Here is an 18679-nt window from a genome sequence, read left to right on the forward strand (position 1 = left end):
CACAATTACAGCCAAAATCGAAAACTGGGAAACTGGGAAAAAACGGGAAAAAACTCCCAGTTTCTACTTTGTATCCCCTATATATAAAGAAAAATATATATGTACAACTTTAAATACCGTAATTATGCAGCTGTGTTTCAATACAATGATTCAGAATATATTTTTGGATTACATATTTCTATACTAACTTGAAGATGACTGAGAACTAATATTTTGTGCTCAATACTATGGTTGCTTTGAGAACATATGGGCCCTCAGAGTTTGGACCGTAGTGTAGACTATACATCTGTAAGTTCTTTTCTGGTTTCTTGTTTACTTTTTTGAAACCAATTGTACCTCCTTGGTGTATGGACACCTCTGGCTACTCCCATTCCCCCTAGTCAACACTGAGTACCAACTTCCAAGTACTACATATCATCATACTGTTGAGCATAACAAAGAGCTTGCGCGCCAACAAAGATCTTTTTATTTGAACCAATTATAACCAATATCACTGTAGACCGGTCAAGAGATATGAGCTATTAGTTCAACTCTTGATGATGTCAAGACAGAGTGCTTGGAATTAGGTTGACTTACTAAACAATGGTTTGATCGGTATTGAGAATGCAACCTGGCAAGGCTGTGTACCACACGAGAGAATTTTCCCAATTACTTTCAGGCAATGTCATCTGGAAGAAGTTCAAAGAAACTCACTTTTCAAAGGCCCAACATAGGGACCTATTTCACATTTATAAGCTGCAGTGAGTTTCACTTTATCTTTGACTATCTGAACCTCAGCACAATCTAGAGATGAATCATGATCAATCTTCAGTCTTTGGTACCTTGCTGTGATGTATCAAATCGACAAAACACACCAATATAATATTTGCCCTGTGGCCCAGGTTCCTTTTGTGCTATTGCTGCATCACAATCCTTCTTTACAGGTGCTGCATTTGTAACTCCCTTTTTTAAGTTTTTGGGGTCCGCGTAAGGGACACAGCCGGTCATCGGGAGTCGGGGGTGTTGTTTAGCGGGTGAACAAGTGTATGCTTTGCCACCACTGTTCTGACAAGCTAACCAATTCGAGACTCAATATGTCAGATCTGTCTGTTTGGAAAGAAGAATCAAATGATCTCAAGAAAATGGACTTGAAGATGATGACTTACCAAATTTCCCATCTTTAGTCGGCCCATAGAACCTTCTGCAATTTTGATAGCTAGGTAGAGGCGCAACGCAAATCCCTAATCCAAGAAGAGTACTGCATACAATTAGAAGCTGCCCGAGATACATTGTAGTAGTAGTACTACATTGCGTGGTAAATTTTTGGTTGCCTGATTGGTTGAAGTGTATTGTTGTTGGAGAATGTAAAGGGTTGGTTTAGATCTCACGTATAAACCCTTAAGTGAGAGTTAGAAAGCTTTGAGTTTTTAAAAGTTCAGATTATCGAGAAGATTTTTTGGAGTAAGTATTCACTTGTATGAAAAGTATTTTAAATCTTTTGAGAAGGATGAGATTGATAGACAACGGAATAAAGTGGGCAAAGATCAATGAATTCAGCTCGTATTTATATCAAAGCTTCAATTTCTTTTTTAGATCAACACCAGCTTTGATCAAAGTGATGTTCTTCTTTGTTACCGCAACCGCTTCGAGATCGAACGCATTGCTAGTAAGACCGATTTGCATGTCAAGCCAACAAACACTTTTTGCGAGACGGTGAATTCACCTAGACTGTCGGGGTGCGAGTGACCGGCATAGAATTTTTATGGTAAGTTCAAGGAGGCGCCAGTCTACCGATCTCAAAATTTCAAGCAGAGACGTCGGATTGTGTTGAGTTACCATATCACCGGAGTGTTTGGTCGGATTGGTGAAACTGTGGTATAAAAGCATATTTGAATTTTAACCTGGGTTGATGTCTGGACTCTGGCCAAGATCTTTTTGACTCGTCGTGACCTTTTTGAATCTTTTCCCTGGCTTGTTGCTATTCAGCCTTTCAAACTAGTGACTCCAACATCTGAAGCAATCATTATCCGCTGTACAAAGCGGTCGCGGGCAACTGCGGGCGAGTTCTGTAGCGGCCGCTACAAGTGAGCCGGTGGATGTACAAGCAGTCCAAGGCGACACGCCACCGCTCGGCGCTACCTCTCCAAGTCTTGTTTACACCCCGTAGCACTTGCCCAATATCGGCATACAGCGGGTTGAACAGGTTTTGCCAGATGTTTGATCTGAAGACTTGTTCTTTGACCCTGCAAGTTCCACCATCGCCACTACCTCAGACCAGAGCAAGAAAGGCTTCCAAACCCTTTGGTATGTGAGTCCAACTCCACCTTTAAGTTTTGTGTGTCAAACTTTTTGAAAAGCATTTGGTATCGATCGAAACTGACACAAGCAAGCCAGTTTTGGTGTTCCATACATTCATATAATCAGTCATTTAGGACTTTATTTGTCTTTATATGAGGTGATTAATTCTATTCCACTGAACACTTTTTTGCCCTTGCATGGATCTCAACTGAGATTTCTGTAGGGAACTCATGAATATCATCAATAGCTTGTACAGCATACCCAAATCGTTCTTCTCCATTACGTTATAAATCATGATTGATACATAGATTCGACTGATTCGACAACACACCATGGTCATTTTGACAGACATAATTGGTCGCTGAGTCTGCCGGTCACGAAGAAAGATGTACATATGAGACAGAAGAGACAGCACTATGGGAGTGCCTGCACTGCTTTCGGAGATTTCAAAGTCCTTTTTCGGATGAGCAATTGTATCGAGGTGATGATTATCCTGAGGATGAAATTAATGATTTTTGGGATATCAAATTGGTTGATTTGACATGTTCCAGAAATCAGGATTCCAGTCCGATCACATTAATACTTACGAACTCGAATGAGATCATTTGTTTTTCGTAGTGTCCTTTCTTGTCTTTTCCTTTTCAAATGATTCAAAAAATCGAGCAGCTGTCAGAATTCTTGAAGTTCTTTTTGGGTGGTTCTATATCAAATCCAACAACAGCTCATGATCAGAACTTCTGTGTCAAGCCTGATGATGAGGTCTACCGTCTGGCAATCGAAGCAATTCGACTATAAGATGAGCATCAGAGGCAACCTCTTTCATCCCTCATCCGCTCTTCATCACTGGCCTTTTGCCTATCCTTTTCATCTAGTAAATACCTGCCTTTCCTTTTCTCAATAATCCCTCACGATATAGACCTAATTTTATTTCTTTTGATTGTAGTAATTTTTCCGATCCCTTCATCCTACACTCATTATTCCTAAATCCACAAAGATGCATATCTCCTTCGCTTACCTTGGCTTTGTGCTTGCTGGTGAGTTCCTTGGTTATCGTCCGCACTCTCTTTCGAGCAAAACTGAGGTCTTGTTCTGTTTGAATTGTTCTTAGCCTCCGCTGCTGCCAGTCCGCGTCATTTGTAAGCGATTGCATTCGGATTCCGTTTCATGAGTCGATGCTGACTTTGTCTATCTTCAGGGCGCGAACCGAGACAGTTGCTCGGTTGAGCGTTCGTAGTGAAGAACAGGCCGGCGGCGAGTGAGTCTGAATTTTTCTAGCTTTGTAGAGCGATGTCACTGACTATCACTTATACTTTCGTAGCGATCATGTCAAGATGAAGTGCTTTGGTGGCTGTGGTGGAGGTCTTCCTGTTCCAGGGCCCACTTCATGCTGGAATGCTCCCGTCGTCTTCCACGGCGGCGGTGGTTTACCACCCATGAACACCTTCTTTTCCACCGTTCAAAGCTACACTGTCATCACATCCAACACCGTCAACATCTGGAACGGTGGCCTAGACCCTCAATCCATCTTACTTCAGTTCCAAATCATGGTCACCAGTCTTTCAACTCTGTTCTCCACTTTACAAGGCGGTTGTTCCTTCCAAGGAAACCCTCAAGTCGTACGTCTTTCCTCTATTTCGGTTTCGAGAGCTCAGCTGTTTGCTAACCCATCTTGTCTCTAGTTCATCTCCACTTTTTCCCCGCTGATCATTCAAATCCAAAGCATGCTCACGATCATCAACACTCAATGTGTTGGTATTATCGGTTCCTTCCAATGTCAGTACCTGTTCTCCTCCTTGAACCATATAAGCTAAGGTCGGGTTCTGAATTACTGACTATTTCTACTACATTTAGCCTCGTTTGCCGTTCTATCTGTCTTAATCCAATCGATCGTCGGTGTTGCAATCACCTTCCATGTCGAGGTTCAACAATTCTTCTCCGCCTGCAACTTCAACCCTCAGCTCTGGTCACCTCTCGGTTTCCCAGTCGATAGCTGGATCCACGGAGTTCCAGGTGTATTCCCCGGAGTTCCAGGTGGATTTGGTCCAGGTGGTTTCCCAGGTGTTCCAGGTGGTTTCCCAGGTGGTGTGCCAGGTGGTTTCCCAGGTGGTGTGCCAGTTCCAGTACCTGGAGGTGTGCCAGTTCCAGTACCTGGAGGTGTACCAGTTCCAGTACCTGGAGGTCCCAATGGCTGTTTCCGATCACTTGGTCTCCTCAGCACCTTACTCCACGTCCTCATCGTCATCCTTGAACCTCTTTTCATAGGCCTTGGTGCGCTCTTGAAAGGTGTTGGTCTCCTCGTCACAAACCTCGGTGTAGCCGTGGGCGGTCTTCTTGATGGTGGCCTTCTTGGTGGTGGTCTCCTTGGTTCGATCTAGAGTCTGAATATTTTGTCCAGATCGTAGTCTGTTTCCCGTTCCTTGGTTTGAATCATCTTTCTGGTATTCCTACCTCTCGTGGCCTACTTCTTGTTCACTTTTTCCTTCTTGTCGGTATACAACTTAAGGCTAAGCCGCCCTTTTAGCTTGTTCATTGCGGACCTTTCATGCAGTAGCTTAAATGGCAAAACGGCAATTTATGTTTTTGTTCATCTTGTTTTTATCATAATAATGAGAATGCAAATGAGAAGATTGGGAGAGGCATAAAAAGCCGCATTCATACATTTTTATTCTTCACTTACACTTTCATGAGTTGAGAGAGTGTTTATTCGAGTACAGTTTAATTATCATCATCTATGTCTTTCGCTATATAAATTTCAATCAAGTTTGATCGAGATAAAAATAACCAAAATGTGTTTTCGATTCAAGGTCCGGTGATGAGCTTTCGAATGACAAAAATGAATCACACACTTTGAAAAATCCAAAACTAAATTCTCAAAACGATCCATACGTATTCCCCCAAATCTTCTATTTGAAAGTAGAAAAGTAGAACTTCGTTTCTTTTTTTTTTTTGGAAATTTCAATCCAAGTTTAAAATCTTACGAATTAGATTAATGAAATGAGATTATTGATATCAAACCAATTTTCGATCAGATCCTTTCTGTTGTAAATTTGGCCATTTTGAAAAGTTTTCCCAAGGATTAAGTTGAGTGGTGATGAAAGATTCACATAAAACCGACTTTTTTTTTATCATTTAATAAAACTTTTTGTATCGTATCTCGACTCTCGAGGCGTAAATTTGTTGAGCATCAGAGCCTAACCTATAAGAGATCATTTCCCTAAGATATTCACAAATGATGATTAGCTTTTCCTGGAACTACATACATACCCACTTGGATTCAGCACTGATCTGAACACCATGAGTCAATGGAGCCAATCAAGGGTATATCAAAACCTTCAATCCAACCAACCAACCAAACCACGCTAAGAGATTGATTTTCTTTACAAAACTTATCATCTAACGAACAAATCGTTATCCGAAACACAAACCCAAACCAAATTAAGAACTTGAGAATTTTACTAGAGTCAAAGGTCTTTGAACTTATCACTTATGAAATCGAATCAAATGATCGGATAAACAACTCGATAGTTTTAAAAACACTCGATGGCATTAGTCTTGCAAAAAGAAAGAGCGGTAAAAGAGTGGTGAAAGTCTATAGAGTACATGACCAAATCACAAGAATGTAATGAATAACAGATCATGGACATCTTAAGTACATATAAGGTGAAATCAGTGAAATCCCGATGGAAAAAGATGAGAAGTCAGTTGTAATGTACAGTCATTTAAGAAGAGCTTGCCCCAAATTCCCCGCCAATTCGCTTGAGTTTTGCGGGCAATTTGGGGCAAGCTTTTCTTAAATGACTGTACGAAAAAAAAAACGCCCGAGGCGTTGAGAAGCGAGATCGGGTCTTGTGTATTTCCGAGATTTCTGGATACATTAGATTGGAATGGATAAGATCGCTTGTATTTCTTTTAGCTGCTCTTGGAGAATACGATAGTCTATATGGGTACAAAAGCTCTTTCTTGGGTTTCTTTCCAATCGGTTGATCGAGTTTGATTTCCGTTTGTTTTGTTTTGTTTTTTTAAAGTCTTCAAACTTCGATCTCCGAGATCGAACTCATGAACTCTCTCAGATCGCCAGTTCGATATAATGTATTGCACTCAACTCGAACTCAGAAAGAACTATGAGGGATTGAATGAATGAAGTTCTTCTTGAGATTTCTTTGAGATTCTTATTGCCAAGTGAAGTGAATTGATTGGTGGCTGGCTCAGCCTGATGGTTGTGATGGGCCATGAGCTTGTTGTTGGTGATTGAAATGATTTTACCGGTAGAAGAACCAACTGAAATCTATCAAGAAAACTTAAATGTACTTCTTGGTCATTCATCTCAGACTGATTTCCATTCCATCCCATCTTGAAAAGGTAAACAGGTCAACAGGAACCCATCCCATCTCATCCACTCACCATTCTCAACCAATTCAACTTCAAATCAGTAAACAGTCAATGATGAATTCCAAGAAATCAGATTCCAATTCATTAGCATTCCAATCAGATTATCAAAAGAAACTCAACAAACTCACTTCAATCCAATCATCACTCTTACCATTCTTCAAATCAAGAATTAGATTTATCATCTCATTCATCATCTTAACCATCCTAATCACAACCACACTCTATCTATCAAACCAACCCCAATTTCCAACTAAATTCAAATTCAAATCAAACCAAGAAAAAACCATTCCAACCAAACCTTTATTACCTCCTAAAAAATTAAACCCTTCAGATTATCCTGATGATTTACTTTTATCTTTACCTATCTTGATTTCTACTTCAAATCAACCTTTTAATCCGATCAACGAACACAAACCATTACCTAATCACCTCACACCCTTCAGCACCCAAACCCTATACAACAAACTCAAAAGCGCCCCAACCTCCCAACCACCCCAAAAAATTCCATTCCCATCCCATATCTCTTCTACTACGAACCGTCCTCAAAAAGTCATCAATACGACCATCAAAGCCTTCTCAACCTCAACCCGATCCAAACTACCTCCATCCACGAATGCCAAAGCATCCAAACCGATCCAATACCTAGGTTTCAAATCCTCAAAGTTTATAAAATCTTGGGAATCCAACCAAGACTCAACCGTAAGAAATACAAGAAAAGAATGGGTCAAGAATGCTTTTTTGGTCGTTTGGGAAGGATACAAATCTAAGGCTTGGGCTCATGATGAACTTAAACCGATCTCGGGTTCAGTTTAGTAGAACATCTTTTCTTCTTTTATTGTACATTCATATTGATTTTTTGCCCGTGGGGTTTTTTTGGTGCGGTAGTTTGATGATCCTTTTTCGGGTTGGGGTGCTACTTTGGTTGATTGTCTGTAAGTTTTTGATCCATTTTTCTCCATTGCATACATCCAATCCCATAATCCCAAATCCCGAATCCAAACTCCAAAACACGCATGATGAGAAAACTCCTTACCCAAAAGAAACCTTCATGAAAAAGAAATCTAATCACCTCACCTATTTCGGTCCGTTTGCAGTGACACACTCCTCATCATGGACCTCCCCACCGAGTACGAAGTAAGTCCTCTTTCCCTTTCCCTTTACCTCAATTCTTTCCAAAAAAAAAATTGACATGAGGGATTTCTGGTTGGGTAGTATGCAAGAGATCATGTGGCTTCGATTGATTGGAGTGTTACATTAGATCTTCGAACTTTAAAGTCGACTAAATCTCCGCCTAGATCTTACCCTTCGGTCCCGTTCTTTGAAACCGTTATTCGTTGTAAGTTTTTTTTTGTTGGGTTTGGTTTTGAGGTTTCCTTTGAAGAGGTTTTTTTTGATTATCTTTTGATTTGATTTTTGTTTGATTTTGATTCTCCTTTGATTTGCTTTTGTTTGCTCTTGGTCATTTTTTGGTTATTTTCTGGTTATTTTGACTTGGGACAGATTTAGGAGGATTAATTTCAGCTTACGATTTATCAAATGATCCATTAATGTTAAAAAGAGCCGAAGATTTGGCTGATTGGTTATTACCTTCGTTTGGTACTGATTTGGGATTTCCTTTACCTCATTATCAGATCGGATCGTAAGTTTTTTGATTTTTACTACATTTCAAAATAATCCAAAACATTCCAATCCAATTCAAAAAACAGAAACAGAAACAGAAACGGAAACAAAAACAAAAACAAATCAAAAACAAAATCAAAGAAATCAAAGAAATCAAAAATTAATTCATTTTTTTTAAAAAATATTGGAAATTAATTGATTGTTTTCTTAATAAACACGATTGATTTTGTTCTTTTGAAAAACAAAAATTAATTCACTGTTCTCTCCCAAAACAAACTTATCTCATTGTTTTTCTTAAATCACACAATTAATTCATTGTTTTTTCTAAAAAAAAATCAATTCATTCTGTTTTTTTTTTAATTTTGGATTGATAGGAATCCTAATGGTCAATCAGTTGGTAGAGTATGTTTAGCAGAAATGGGTTCATTACTTTTAGAATTCACAAGATTATCCCAAATCACTCAAAAACCTCACTACTTTTACTATGTTAGTCACTCTTTCTTTTGCATCTCTTTCTCCAAAACCTTTTTTTCGTTTTTTTTGTTATGGTTTCTTAGTTAATTTTATTTGGTTTTTTCTTGGGGGGTGGATTAGGTACAAAGGATTACGGATCATTTAGATTCAAATCAATGGAACTCGGAACACAGGATCGGTAGTTTGTTTCCTACTTGGATTGATCCAAATCATCCTACTTCTTTATATGGTGATTATACTTTTGGTAAGTCTCTTTTTTTCGTTCATCTTATTCTAAAATCAACAACACATCATTAAACCTGTGTTTGTGTTTTGTTTTTTTAGGTGGAATGGCTGATAGTTACTACGAATACCTTGTATGATCTTCTCTCAAACCTTTTTTCCTACTTTCCAAGCTTTTCCTTCCAACCTCTGATTAATGTAATTTTTCTTTGGTCGAAATAGATTAAACAATATCAACTCTTAGGACTTCAATCTACTCAATACTCTAAAATGTATACATCAATCCTAAGCTCAGCTAAATCAAACCTAATCAAAACCTTTGAATTAGAACCTGCCAATCAAACTCAATCGAATCTAAGCCCTAAGACGATCACCATCTTGGGTGATAAGTTAGGAGGAAAAGATGCTAAGTTGGTGAACTCGTTGGATCATTTGACTTGTTTTTCAGGTGCAATGATCGGACTTGGAGCTAGGTTATTGGATAACAAGGAGGATTTAGATTTAGCTGTTTCTGTTTGTCTTTTTCTTGTTTTTCTTTTTCCTGTTTCAAGACAGACATCAAGGGGGTTTGAATTTTGATTTGATTTTTGGTTTTTTTGTGGGGCACGGTGGTGATAGTATACCGATTCGTGTGTTTGGGCTTATGAGTCTACTAAAACTGGTTTAGGACCTGAAAGAATGAGTGTTTTGGATGATGAAAAGAGTTCAAAGTATTGGGAAGCAGTCGAATATGAAGGTCAGTGTTCTTTCCCTTGTAGAGAAAACAACACACACATATATATTTTTCGTGATATGGGAAATTGAATGAAACTTTGATCTTTTTGTCTTGTTGATCTTTTTTTTTCGTAGGTCAAGTTTATCGTAGGTTGAGTAAAGAGAATGGACCACCTGCTTCGGTTCTTCATGATTCTAGATACTTGGGTAGACCTGAAACGATTGAGTATGTTGTGTTTTTCTGATTTTTCAAAGTTCTTGAATCTTTTCTTTTGCAATTTGTGAAGTGTGAATTGATTATTTTTTGGAAATTGGGAATTGTGAATTGGTTAGATCTGTTTTTTATATGTGGAGAATTACAGGGGATAAAGTTTGGCAAGATAGAGGATGGAGAATGTAAGTTGATTTTCCATATTAAAGAGACGAGAAGAAAAACACATACAAAAAGTTCGAAGTGATTGATGTTTTTTGTTTTTTGTTTTTTGTTTTGGTCAAAAATAGGTTCACAAGTTGGGTAGAAGGATGTTTAACTGATTTTGGATTTGCTGATTTGATGGATGTGAATCGATTACCATATCAAAGATCAGATAAACAAGAATCATTTGTTTTAGCTGAAACGTAAGGATTATTTCCAACTAATTCCAAAAACAAAAAACGCCTTTTGGTTTTCTTTTAACCCCCTCCCCCCCCCGGCGAAAAAAATACTTACAAGAATGTTTTGTTTTCTTAGATTGAAATATTATTATTTATTATTTGATGATCCGAATTTGATTAGTTTAGATGAATATGTTTTTAATACAGAAGCACATCCATTTAAATTAAGAAAGGATCGTAAAGCTTTAAGGAATTATCATTTGAAGGAATTTAAAGATCAAGAGATTGGAAATGGAAGTCCCTTACAGCTTTGGGCTGGGTTGAGGTATGATGAATTGGATGAAGGGCAAAAGGAAATGTATAGAAAAGTGATTGGGATTTGATTTGATGAGAGTTTTTTTTTGGATTCGTTATATAGATTTTTTTTTGATTTTTTTTCTTTTTGTACATATATAAGTTTGAGTTTTAGTTTGTTTTGTGGTGTGTGTTTTTTGATTTTACTTTTTCTTTGTGTTTGAATTTTATTCTTTTTATAAAAAAGCATTATGTTTTTTTCTTGAATTTGAAGAATTTGAATTTGTTTTATTTTTTGTTTGAACAAAAAAGAACATTGAAGTTTAGGATTATTCTTTTGATACATCATTTTCTTTTTTTTTGTGATTTTTGTTTGTCTTTGATGAAGACCAGGAGATTTTGACATTTTTTTATATATTTTACAAGTGTTTTAAATACTTTTAGGTCTTCATGATTCATGATGGGTGAACTAAAGAAGTTGAATATTAAGATCATGAAATATGAAAAAGAAAAAGTATAAAGATAATTTATTAAGAAGTGAACTAGTATTTCCATTCACTTCACCGTAAAAGAAAGTATGAAAATATACTTTTTCTGAATGGAATAACAAACCAGAAGAAAACCCACTTGGTTAGATTTTGATTAGAGAATCATTTTTACAAAAGTTTTGTATAAAGGAATGAATTTAAGAACAGGTTGGGCTTGGGCTTGGGCTTGGGTTAGGAAAGTTGAATTTAGTTATGTTTTGGAATCTGGATAGTATGTCATTTCTCACTTAGCTTAGAATATTGGGCTGAAAAAGTAGGGGAAATTATACTCTGCAATATGATTTAGGTTGGAAAATCATATGAATATCAGATGGTACATCTCCCCCATAAAAAGGTTAGCATTATAGTGCTACTTCAAAGGTTAGTGAATGGAAATAGATACAAGGAAATACGAAAACATACTTTTTCTGAATGGAATAACAAACCCAAAGAAAAACTGCTTGGTTAGGTTTTGATTAGAGAATCTTTTTTCACAAAGGTTTTATATAAAGGAATGGATTTAAGAATAGGTTGTGCTTGGGCTTGGGTTAGGAAAGTGGATTTAGTTATGTTTTGGAATCTGGATGGTGTGTCACTTCTTGCTTAGGTTAGAATTTTGGGCTGAAAAATTAGGGGAAATCATACTCCTTGATATAGGTTGGAAAATCATATGGTACATCTCCCCCAAAAATGGCTAGCATTATAGTGCTACTCCAGGGCTGGATTTTGAAAATTTGAGAAATATAAGATTGGTGGTGTGTTGAGAAATGATGGTGGTTTTAGGAGAATGCATGAGAATATTACAGATGGTGAAATATCTTTTGAAATTGTTTTCTTGGTTCCAAGACCTTTCAATAGCAACAAGAATTCATTAAAGCCTGATGAATTCTAGTAAGATGCAATATTGAGCATACCTGAACTTTGTTTTTTTGGAATATTTACCATAGGTAAGTATATTGTTTTTTTCCCATTTATTGAGTTTTTGATCTTTGTTTACTTGGAATGTGTTATGGGGTCCGGGAGAAATGTTACAAAGAATCTGATAGGCAAGTTAATAAGACGGTTTGTAGACTCATCAATGCAAAATGGTGTTGGAACTGATTTAAACATGTCAGTCAGTTTTGAAATGTTTTGAAAGATCTTGATCTTGATAAAAAAAATCAAAAATTCAAAAAAATGAAAGAAATGAAAAATATAAATATTTGAATGATGTTTTTAAAACACATATATCTGCATTTTCAATCAAGTGTATAAACATTTTATGATATGTGTTTCTATCAATCACTTCTTCAAACTAATACAAGTCCAGTCATTTTGTTATATGTTGAACATTGAGAGAAAATGAATAAGTTCAAACGTTGATTTTTAACCAAAGTGGATCTGAACACAGCAAAGACTGTTTTGTTTTCTGAAGTCTAACTTATATTGAATTAGTAGTATGAACATGTTTGTTTGAAAAACTTTACATTTAAACTTTTTTGCAGCTTATGGATATCTTGGAAATAAAAATTGATGGGTAGTAAGTGAGATGAAGTACAAAAATCTCTTCTACATCTTAGCATAACTTTACTTGCAACAACTAGACACACACATTGATATGATATGTGTGTCTGTGAAGCCTTGTGAGTATGTGTTTGGGAATCTTGAAGCTTCTGAAATTCGCTTTTTTCCTTGAAACAAGAGGTTTGATTTTAAACTAGCCATGCCTGGAGTGGGGATGGTTTTGATCTCAGAAAATATAAGAGAGATGGTAGATACCATGATGTCTTCATGTGATATCAAACACTCCAACTTTGAGCTTGCTAGTCAACAGTTTATTAAGAAAAAACAGATTATATATCTGTTTTAGACATCGTTTTTGTGACCTCTCAGCAAACTTAATCTCATAAACTGCTGCAAGTGAATATAAATGCCCCATGATAAAATACCCACCACCAGGGTATGGTCCTGGATACATCCTGTATGTGTTACATACCACCTCTTTGAGAAGGTTGGACGCACATAATTAGACACCAGTTATAGTCCCAGTAAACCCTTGATTTACTCACAACTGACTCCTTTTGGGCGACAGAGCCAGAGATTCATTGGAGCTGTGTGGAGGAAGTGCTCAACAAATCATTGAGATCACTCAATTGTGATTGACCTCATCTTATTGTGACATGGATTTGTGGATTGTTTTCAGAAGGTGGCCTGTTTTGGACTATTTAGATTTTCATATATCTTGCCAAATTGCAGCACGGTGTGCAAAGATTTTGTGATTTTGTGCAATTGAGGGAATACAGACTTACTCCTATGTTGTATTGGAAATTATAGATAATCAAGTCTGGTTAATTTGCATACCACAGTGGTGATGCTCTTAAGTCATTGAACCCTTTTGATACATATGTAAATATGTAAATTAGCTATGTAGGTGATGTACATTGTGCTGTGTGGGGGGGGGGCTGGGCCACAGGTTTCCTAATTGGGTAGGCAATCTGCTTGGTTGGGTGCGGGGGCAGGTGGAAGGAAAAAGAAAATCCTATGAAAAAGAAGTATTAATCATGATTCTATGTGACCTGATACTAAAACTTGAAAACGTGAGGATGGGATGAAAATAATTTGGAGAGGATGAGGATATAAAGTTTCTGCTTTCCAAATCATTTGGGGGAATGTTGTGGTACATAGGGTCCGGTACTATACCTTGAGTCCCGGGTCGACCTATTTGTGCTCACGGTTCATCCCATCTTTTCATGGAATTAAACAGGTGCACCTCTGGACACTCGTCACATTCCTTTAAACTTCTGGTCATCTCCTTTCAAGATTCTGATGAGTTACTCTGATCGTACGATATTGACTTGCTATGATAACATTATTTGGATCAGGTTTGACTTGCAATCAAAGATCAAATATGCTGGACAGATTGACCTAACATACATAATGTTTCTTGGCTCTGATGAATGCGAAAGGTCCAGATCCCAAACGTTCAAAGTACACAGGTATGAAAATTCACGTTCTGGCAACTGGTTGGATGCGTGTTGGAATATAGAAGGTGGTGTCAAACTAGGAAAAGTTGAAGTTTTCAAAATAAAAATTTTGAACCGTGTAATTAAATACATGTGATACAGTTTCAACTGTGTATTTACAGTTTCAACTTTGTATGTATTTGGAGGGTGGCCTCCCTCGGGCTTCACCATTTGTGAAGAAACAAAAAAGGGCTGATGCCCCCATCCTTAATAAATCAACACCTACACCGGGAAATGCGCCAGCAACCACCTCTCCTCAATGTGATATGCCTCGAATCACTCGTCGCCAAACCGTTGTATGAGAAATTCGCACCGCCCTGGATGCTCTTGACGATAATGATCCAACGATTACATTCCCCCTCCGGTCCAGCCTATCAACATTTTCTCATGCGATGGCGGGGTCTTCGATTGCACAACTGGCTGTCTGCTTACATATCAAATCATCTCGTGTTCTCACAGTCTCCTGCATCATAATGACTGTTTTCAGCTTAGCAATGCAATGGCTAGAAAACACATTTAATGATTCAGACAACCAGCTCGTATTTCTTTTTCAACTCTGGCATCAAGAAGAAGTTGAAGACTTACTCGGTCAGCTACACGCCGCTCAAACCCAACGCTATCTAGTACCACGAGGGCCACCTGCACGAGGACCACCCGATGGACGCTTTGCCCTCCTCTTCAATGAGCGAAGCTCCGTGTTTAGGCACCTGGTTAGTATTTCTTCGGTATCTCAAACTCGGGTCTTGATGATTGATGTGATCAAAGTCATATGTTGATTTCTTAGGCAAGGATGCAAAAGGAAACTTTTGTGAAGTTACTTCACATGATTGGCGGGCATCACATCTTTCAGAACAGATCTCCCAGCTCGCCACAGGCCCCACCTGAGTGGCAACTCTTGGTCGCTCTGGCGTATCTCGGGTTGACTGGAAATGGTGCTAGTCCTAGGATGCTTGCCCTGGGTTTTGGTATATCAGGTAAGTAAATTTTACTTTCCATTCCCTTTGTCCAACGGCAATTGCTAACCTCACTTCTCAATTCTCGTAGAAGGTAGTATTTATAGTTATACAACTCGATGTGTTATAGCAATCCTTTCGTTGAAGGATCGCTTTTATCGATGGCCCGACCAGACAGAACACAGCAAAATCAAAAAGGCGTTTGGGCGGCATAGTTTTTTTAAAGGATGTGTTGGTGTCATAGATGGGACACTGGTTACTCTTGCTACAGGTCCTGAGAAAAACATTGAGGATTACCGAACTCGAAAATCAACGTATGCATTGAATTCAATGCTTGTTTGTGATCATCGCAAACGGATCATCTACGCGACTCATGGGTGGTGCGGAAGTGCCCATGACTCACGAGTTTTTCGTAATTCAAAGGCAAGTGTATTCAACTCAATCATGTACACCATTAAGGCTGATGAATCTCTTTCTGAACAGCTCTCAAGGAGCCCTCAACATTTCTTCGGCGAAGGTGAATATCTGCTGGGCGATTCAGGTTACCCTTCAAGGAAAAATTTAGTTTCAAATTTCAAAAAGCCTTGACATATACCCCTTCCAGCAGCCCAAAACCACTTCAACAATGCGCTCAGCAAACTTCGATATGTGATTGAGCACACAATCTTACTGTGGAAGGCTCGGTGGCAGTTTGTGAGACAGTGTCGAGTGGTACTGAAAGGTGTTCAATCAGCAAAGCGACTTAACTATTTTTTGAGTGCCACAGTAGTTCTACACAACTTCCTGATCGATGTCCAAGATTCTCAAATCCTTCAAGATTTAGGACACGATGGTTTTGATTTTGATGAAGGTGATGATGGCGGATCCGAAGCTATTGATGATGATGTCATAGAATCAGATGACACTCGTGCAGCTCTATTCACTCAATTCCAACAATTGTATCATTAGTTGTTATTAATTGTAATTACATATCAATGAAAAGAAATCAATGATTTTGTTCGCTTTTTCATCCTTGGTTGTGGATCGATGTCACTATCTACCTGGTGAAGTAACTCGAACAGAGTTACTCATATTTGCTAAATAAGCGATCGATTTTGAAATCATTTGGTTTTCAACATCAAAACATGATCGATTATAAATGCAAGGTTTTATATTTGAGCGTAGCATTGGTAATTTCATTACTTCATTTTTGAGAGATGATACAATCATGTTTTTGCTGGTATTTGAGACCCACAAATCCAACCTTATCACGAGAAAAAAGGAGAGGTACAACCATCAAAGCACACAGGATAAAATTTTTCATAACATCATATTTCAGTAGTCATAGAATCGATCGTTTAAGGATAATCGAATACGTTTATATTGAAAGGAAAATACTCGTTAGCAAATTTTTGATTTTGCTTAGAAGTCGGGGATTGTACATGACAAGCTGACAAGCTCCTCGGCTCAATCACTATCACTGTCGTTGCTGTCATAATCCATTAAAGCATCTAAATCAGGTCCAGACTCTGACCGATGTTCAAAAAAGTCACAGATCAATCAGTGATCTCAATCCGATTCAAGACAAAGGTTGACTTACTTTGTTTTTGGTTTTCAATCAGACGCTCTGCCAAGTTGGTAGCTTCTGTGGAGGACATTCCCGTCTCCATCAATTCACGTATAGTCTTAGTAGTTAGCTCAAGATCACGATAATTATTCTCAGATTTCTGCTTGTGAATTAACAACTGAAGCTCCCACTTCTCACGGCGCAACTGCATCTTCTCGCGCTTCTTGGCGATTTTGTCACGTGGTGGGGTTTGGGGTTTGCCAAATTCGTGATGGCAGATGAGATAGTTTTCATTGAACTAGACATCTCTTGGCCAATCTTAAGTGTTCCAATAGCCGTCTTGGAATGAGCTTGAATAGCTTGTTCGCGTTGTTCATAATTTTCATCCGCCTTTTCACGTGCTTCAGATGTGTTGATCTTGAGTACAGACTTGCTTGGCGATTGAGCCCTAAAGCCAATTGATTTTAAAAAAGAGCCTGATGGCCGTCGCTTTTTGACTATAACGTCGCTGTGTGAATCGAAGGAATCTTCTTTGATGCTATCGGTAGACTCGCGGCGATGCTTTCGGGATTGGGTGACTTTTGGTTGATCTGCATTTTGGATGGCCGCCATCACAAGAACCGCCAGATCCCCCCTCGACGTCCAGGGGGGTCAGAGTCTTGCAGTTGTCTCCAGCCTGCATCGCAATTGATTTCCATCTGAGCAGCTCAGATATGCATGGTTTCACCACCTTAGCACAATAAGTCCCAATGAACAGCCCTGCACGTTCAGCCAATCCTCTAAACTTTAGGGAACATAAGGATATTGAGAGGCCCAAGAGTCAAGACTGAGTCTCAGATGCTGAGACCCAGACATCTCACAATATGACACACACATAACACTTGTGTCACACCTTTAATGTCACCCAATTCATACACATCCATTATCTAATCGTACCAAATCCTGATGAACCGCGAAAAAAATTCCCTGTTTCTCCTCATTTGATACATCTTAAATACGGTTCGGTGATCCATCTAACAATCTGAATCACGCTACCATCACATATTTAATCAATGGTAAAGTGGTGCTTTTGAGACCTGGGAAGTCGGAAGCAGATGAAGTCAAGTACGACTTCCAGATCTTGGCGGATCACATCAAATCTCATTGGGCAGGACGACAGTCGGATCCAAATAAAAACACATTCGTCAATTTGCTTGGGGGATGGGATGGTAAAAAGATTTGGGTTTGTTGAATGCATCAAGGACCGAAGACAACTCGCAAATCATTCGACTTTGCAATGTTTTGAATTACTGCAAACGTAAGTTGAACAAATCCCACCGACTCTCTTAGTGCATCCTGTGATCAAAAGCTAGTCATCTTTTCATGCATCACATCTTTTGATTCCATTCAACTCGCACTGAAATGCCCGAAGCAATTTGTTTTGCGACTTACTATTCATCACTCGTTTACTTTTCTCATTCACTCGAGGTTCTATTACATGCGGTTTTGAAAGACAAAGCGGATTCAAACCCGGTTGATACTAAATCAAAATTCGAAAGATCAAGTTCAAGAAGTAAAAAATCGAAGTAAAAATGATGAGACTGGCGAAAATGACGCGGCCGAGGTTCTAGAAGAACCTTCATCCAAGAAAGCCCGTAATTTAGAAAACTCTGATGACCCTGACCCAGTTAGTAATGATCCATCTACAGATGCGTGCTGCAACACCACCACCACCTCCTCCGATAGCTAGACCACCACCTTTACCACCAATGAAGATGAGTTTGGATACAATTACACGTGTAGGTGAACCAAGATTGGTGATTCATCAAATCGTATTAAAATCTTCAAAAGTTATGCTGGGAGACAAGTCATTGGACCATTTCATAAAGTTTGTGAATTTGTGATTTATATTTGATCAGGAATTGGGATAATCTGACTCACTAGTGTGGATTTTACCTTGTGTTTAGGCTTTTTCTGCTATTGTTGGACTCAACGGATCCGGTAAATCTAAGACTATCAACGTGTTATGCTTTGTCTTTGGATTCAAAGCTAATAAGATGAGACAAGGAAAACGTTGAGTGCAATCTA

At 38.4% G+C, this 18679-nt stretch overlaps 3 protein-coding genes across 3 annotated transcripts; 2 read left to right on the plus strand and 1 right to left on the minus strand.

The window, feature by feature from the left end:
* Positions 1-465: 465 nt before the first annotated feature.
* On the minus strand, positions 466-1269 carry MELLADRAFT_124223 (uncharacterized protein; the record flags this gene model as incomplete). Its single annotated transcript, XM_007415162.1, has 5 exons — positions 466-493; positions 577-619; positions 694-783; positions 855-1052; positions 1146-1269. 5 exons carry the CDS (start codon positions 1267-1269, stop codon positions 466-468), a joined length of 483 nt encoding a protein of 160 aa, XP_007415224.1.
* Positions 1270-3271: 2002 nt separating this feature from the next.
* MELLADRAFT_124068 (uncharacterized protein) lies at positions 3272-4942 on the plus strand (the record flags this gene model as incomplete). The annotated part of the gene is made up of 6 exons (XM_007415036.1): positions 3272-3311; positions 3386-3413; positions 3473-3532; positions 3596-3893; positions 3957-4050; positions 4129-4942. The coding sequence occupies 6 exons, from the start codon at positions 3272-3274 to the stop codon at positions 4650-4652; spliced, it is 1044 nt and encodes a 347-aa protein (XP_007415098.1).
* Positions 4943-6720: 1778 nt separating this feature from the next.
* MELLADRAFT_117750 (family 47 glycoside hydrolase) lies at positions 6721-10673 on the plus strand (the record flags this gene model as incomplete). Its single annotated transcript, XM_007415037.1, has 14 exons — positions 6721-7473; positions 7552-7598; positions 7761-7800; positions 7879-8002; positions 8167-8305; positions 8661-8772; positions 8881-9004; positions 9085-9116; positions 9205-9495; positions 9601-9718; positions 9832-9922; positions 10030-10092; positions 10198-10314; positions 10427-10673. The coding sequence occupies 14 exons, from the start codon at positions 6721-6723 to the stop codon at positions 10671-10673; spliced, it is 2298 nt and encodes a 765-aa protein (XP_007415099.1).
* Between the last annotated feature and the right edge of the window lie 8006 nt (positions 10674-18679).

This window comes from Melampsora larici-populina (assembly GCF_000204055.1).
Source record: "Melampsora larici-populina 98AG31 unplaced genomic scaffold MELLAscaffold_48, whole genome shotgun sequence".
Lineage (NCBI taxonomy): Eukaryota > Fungi > Basidiomycota > Pucciniomycetes > Pucciniales > Melampsoraceae > Melampsora > Melampsora laricis-populina.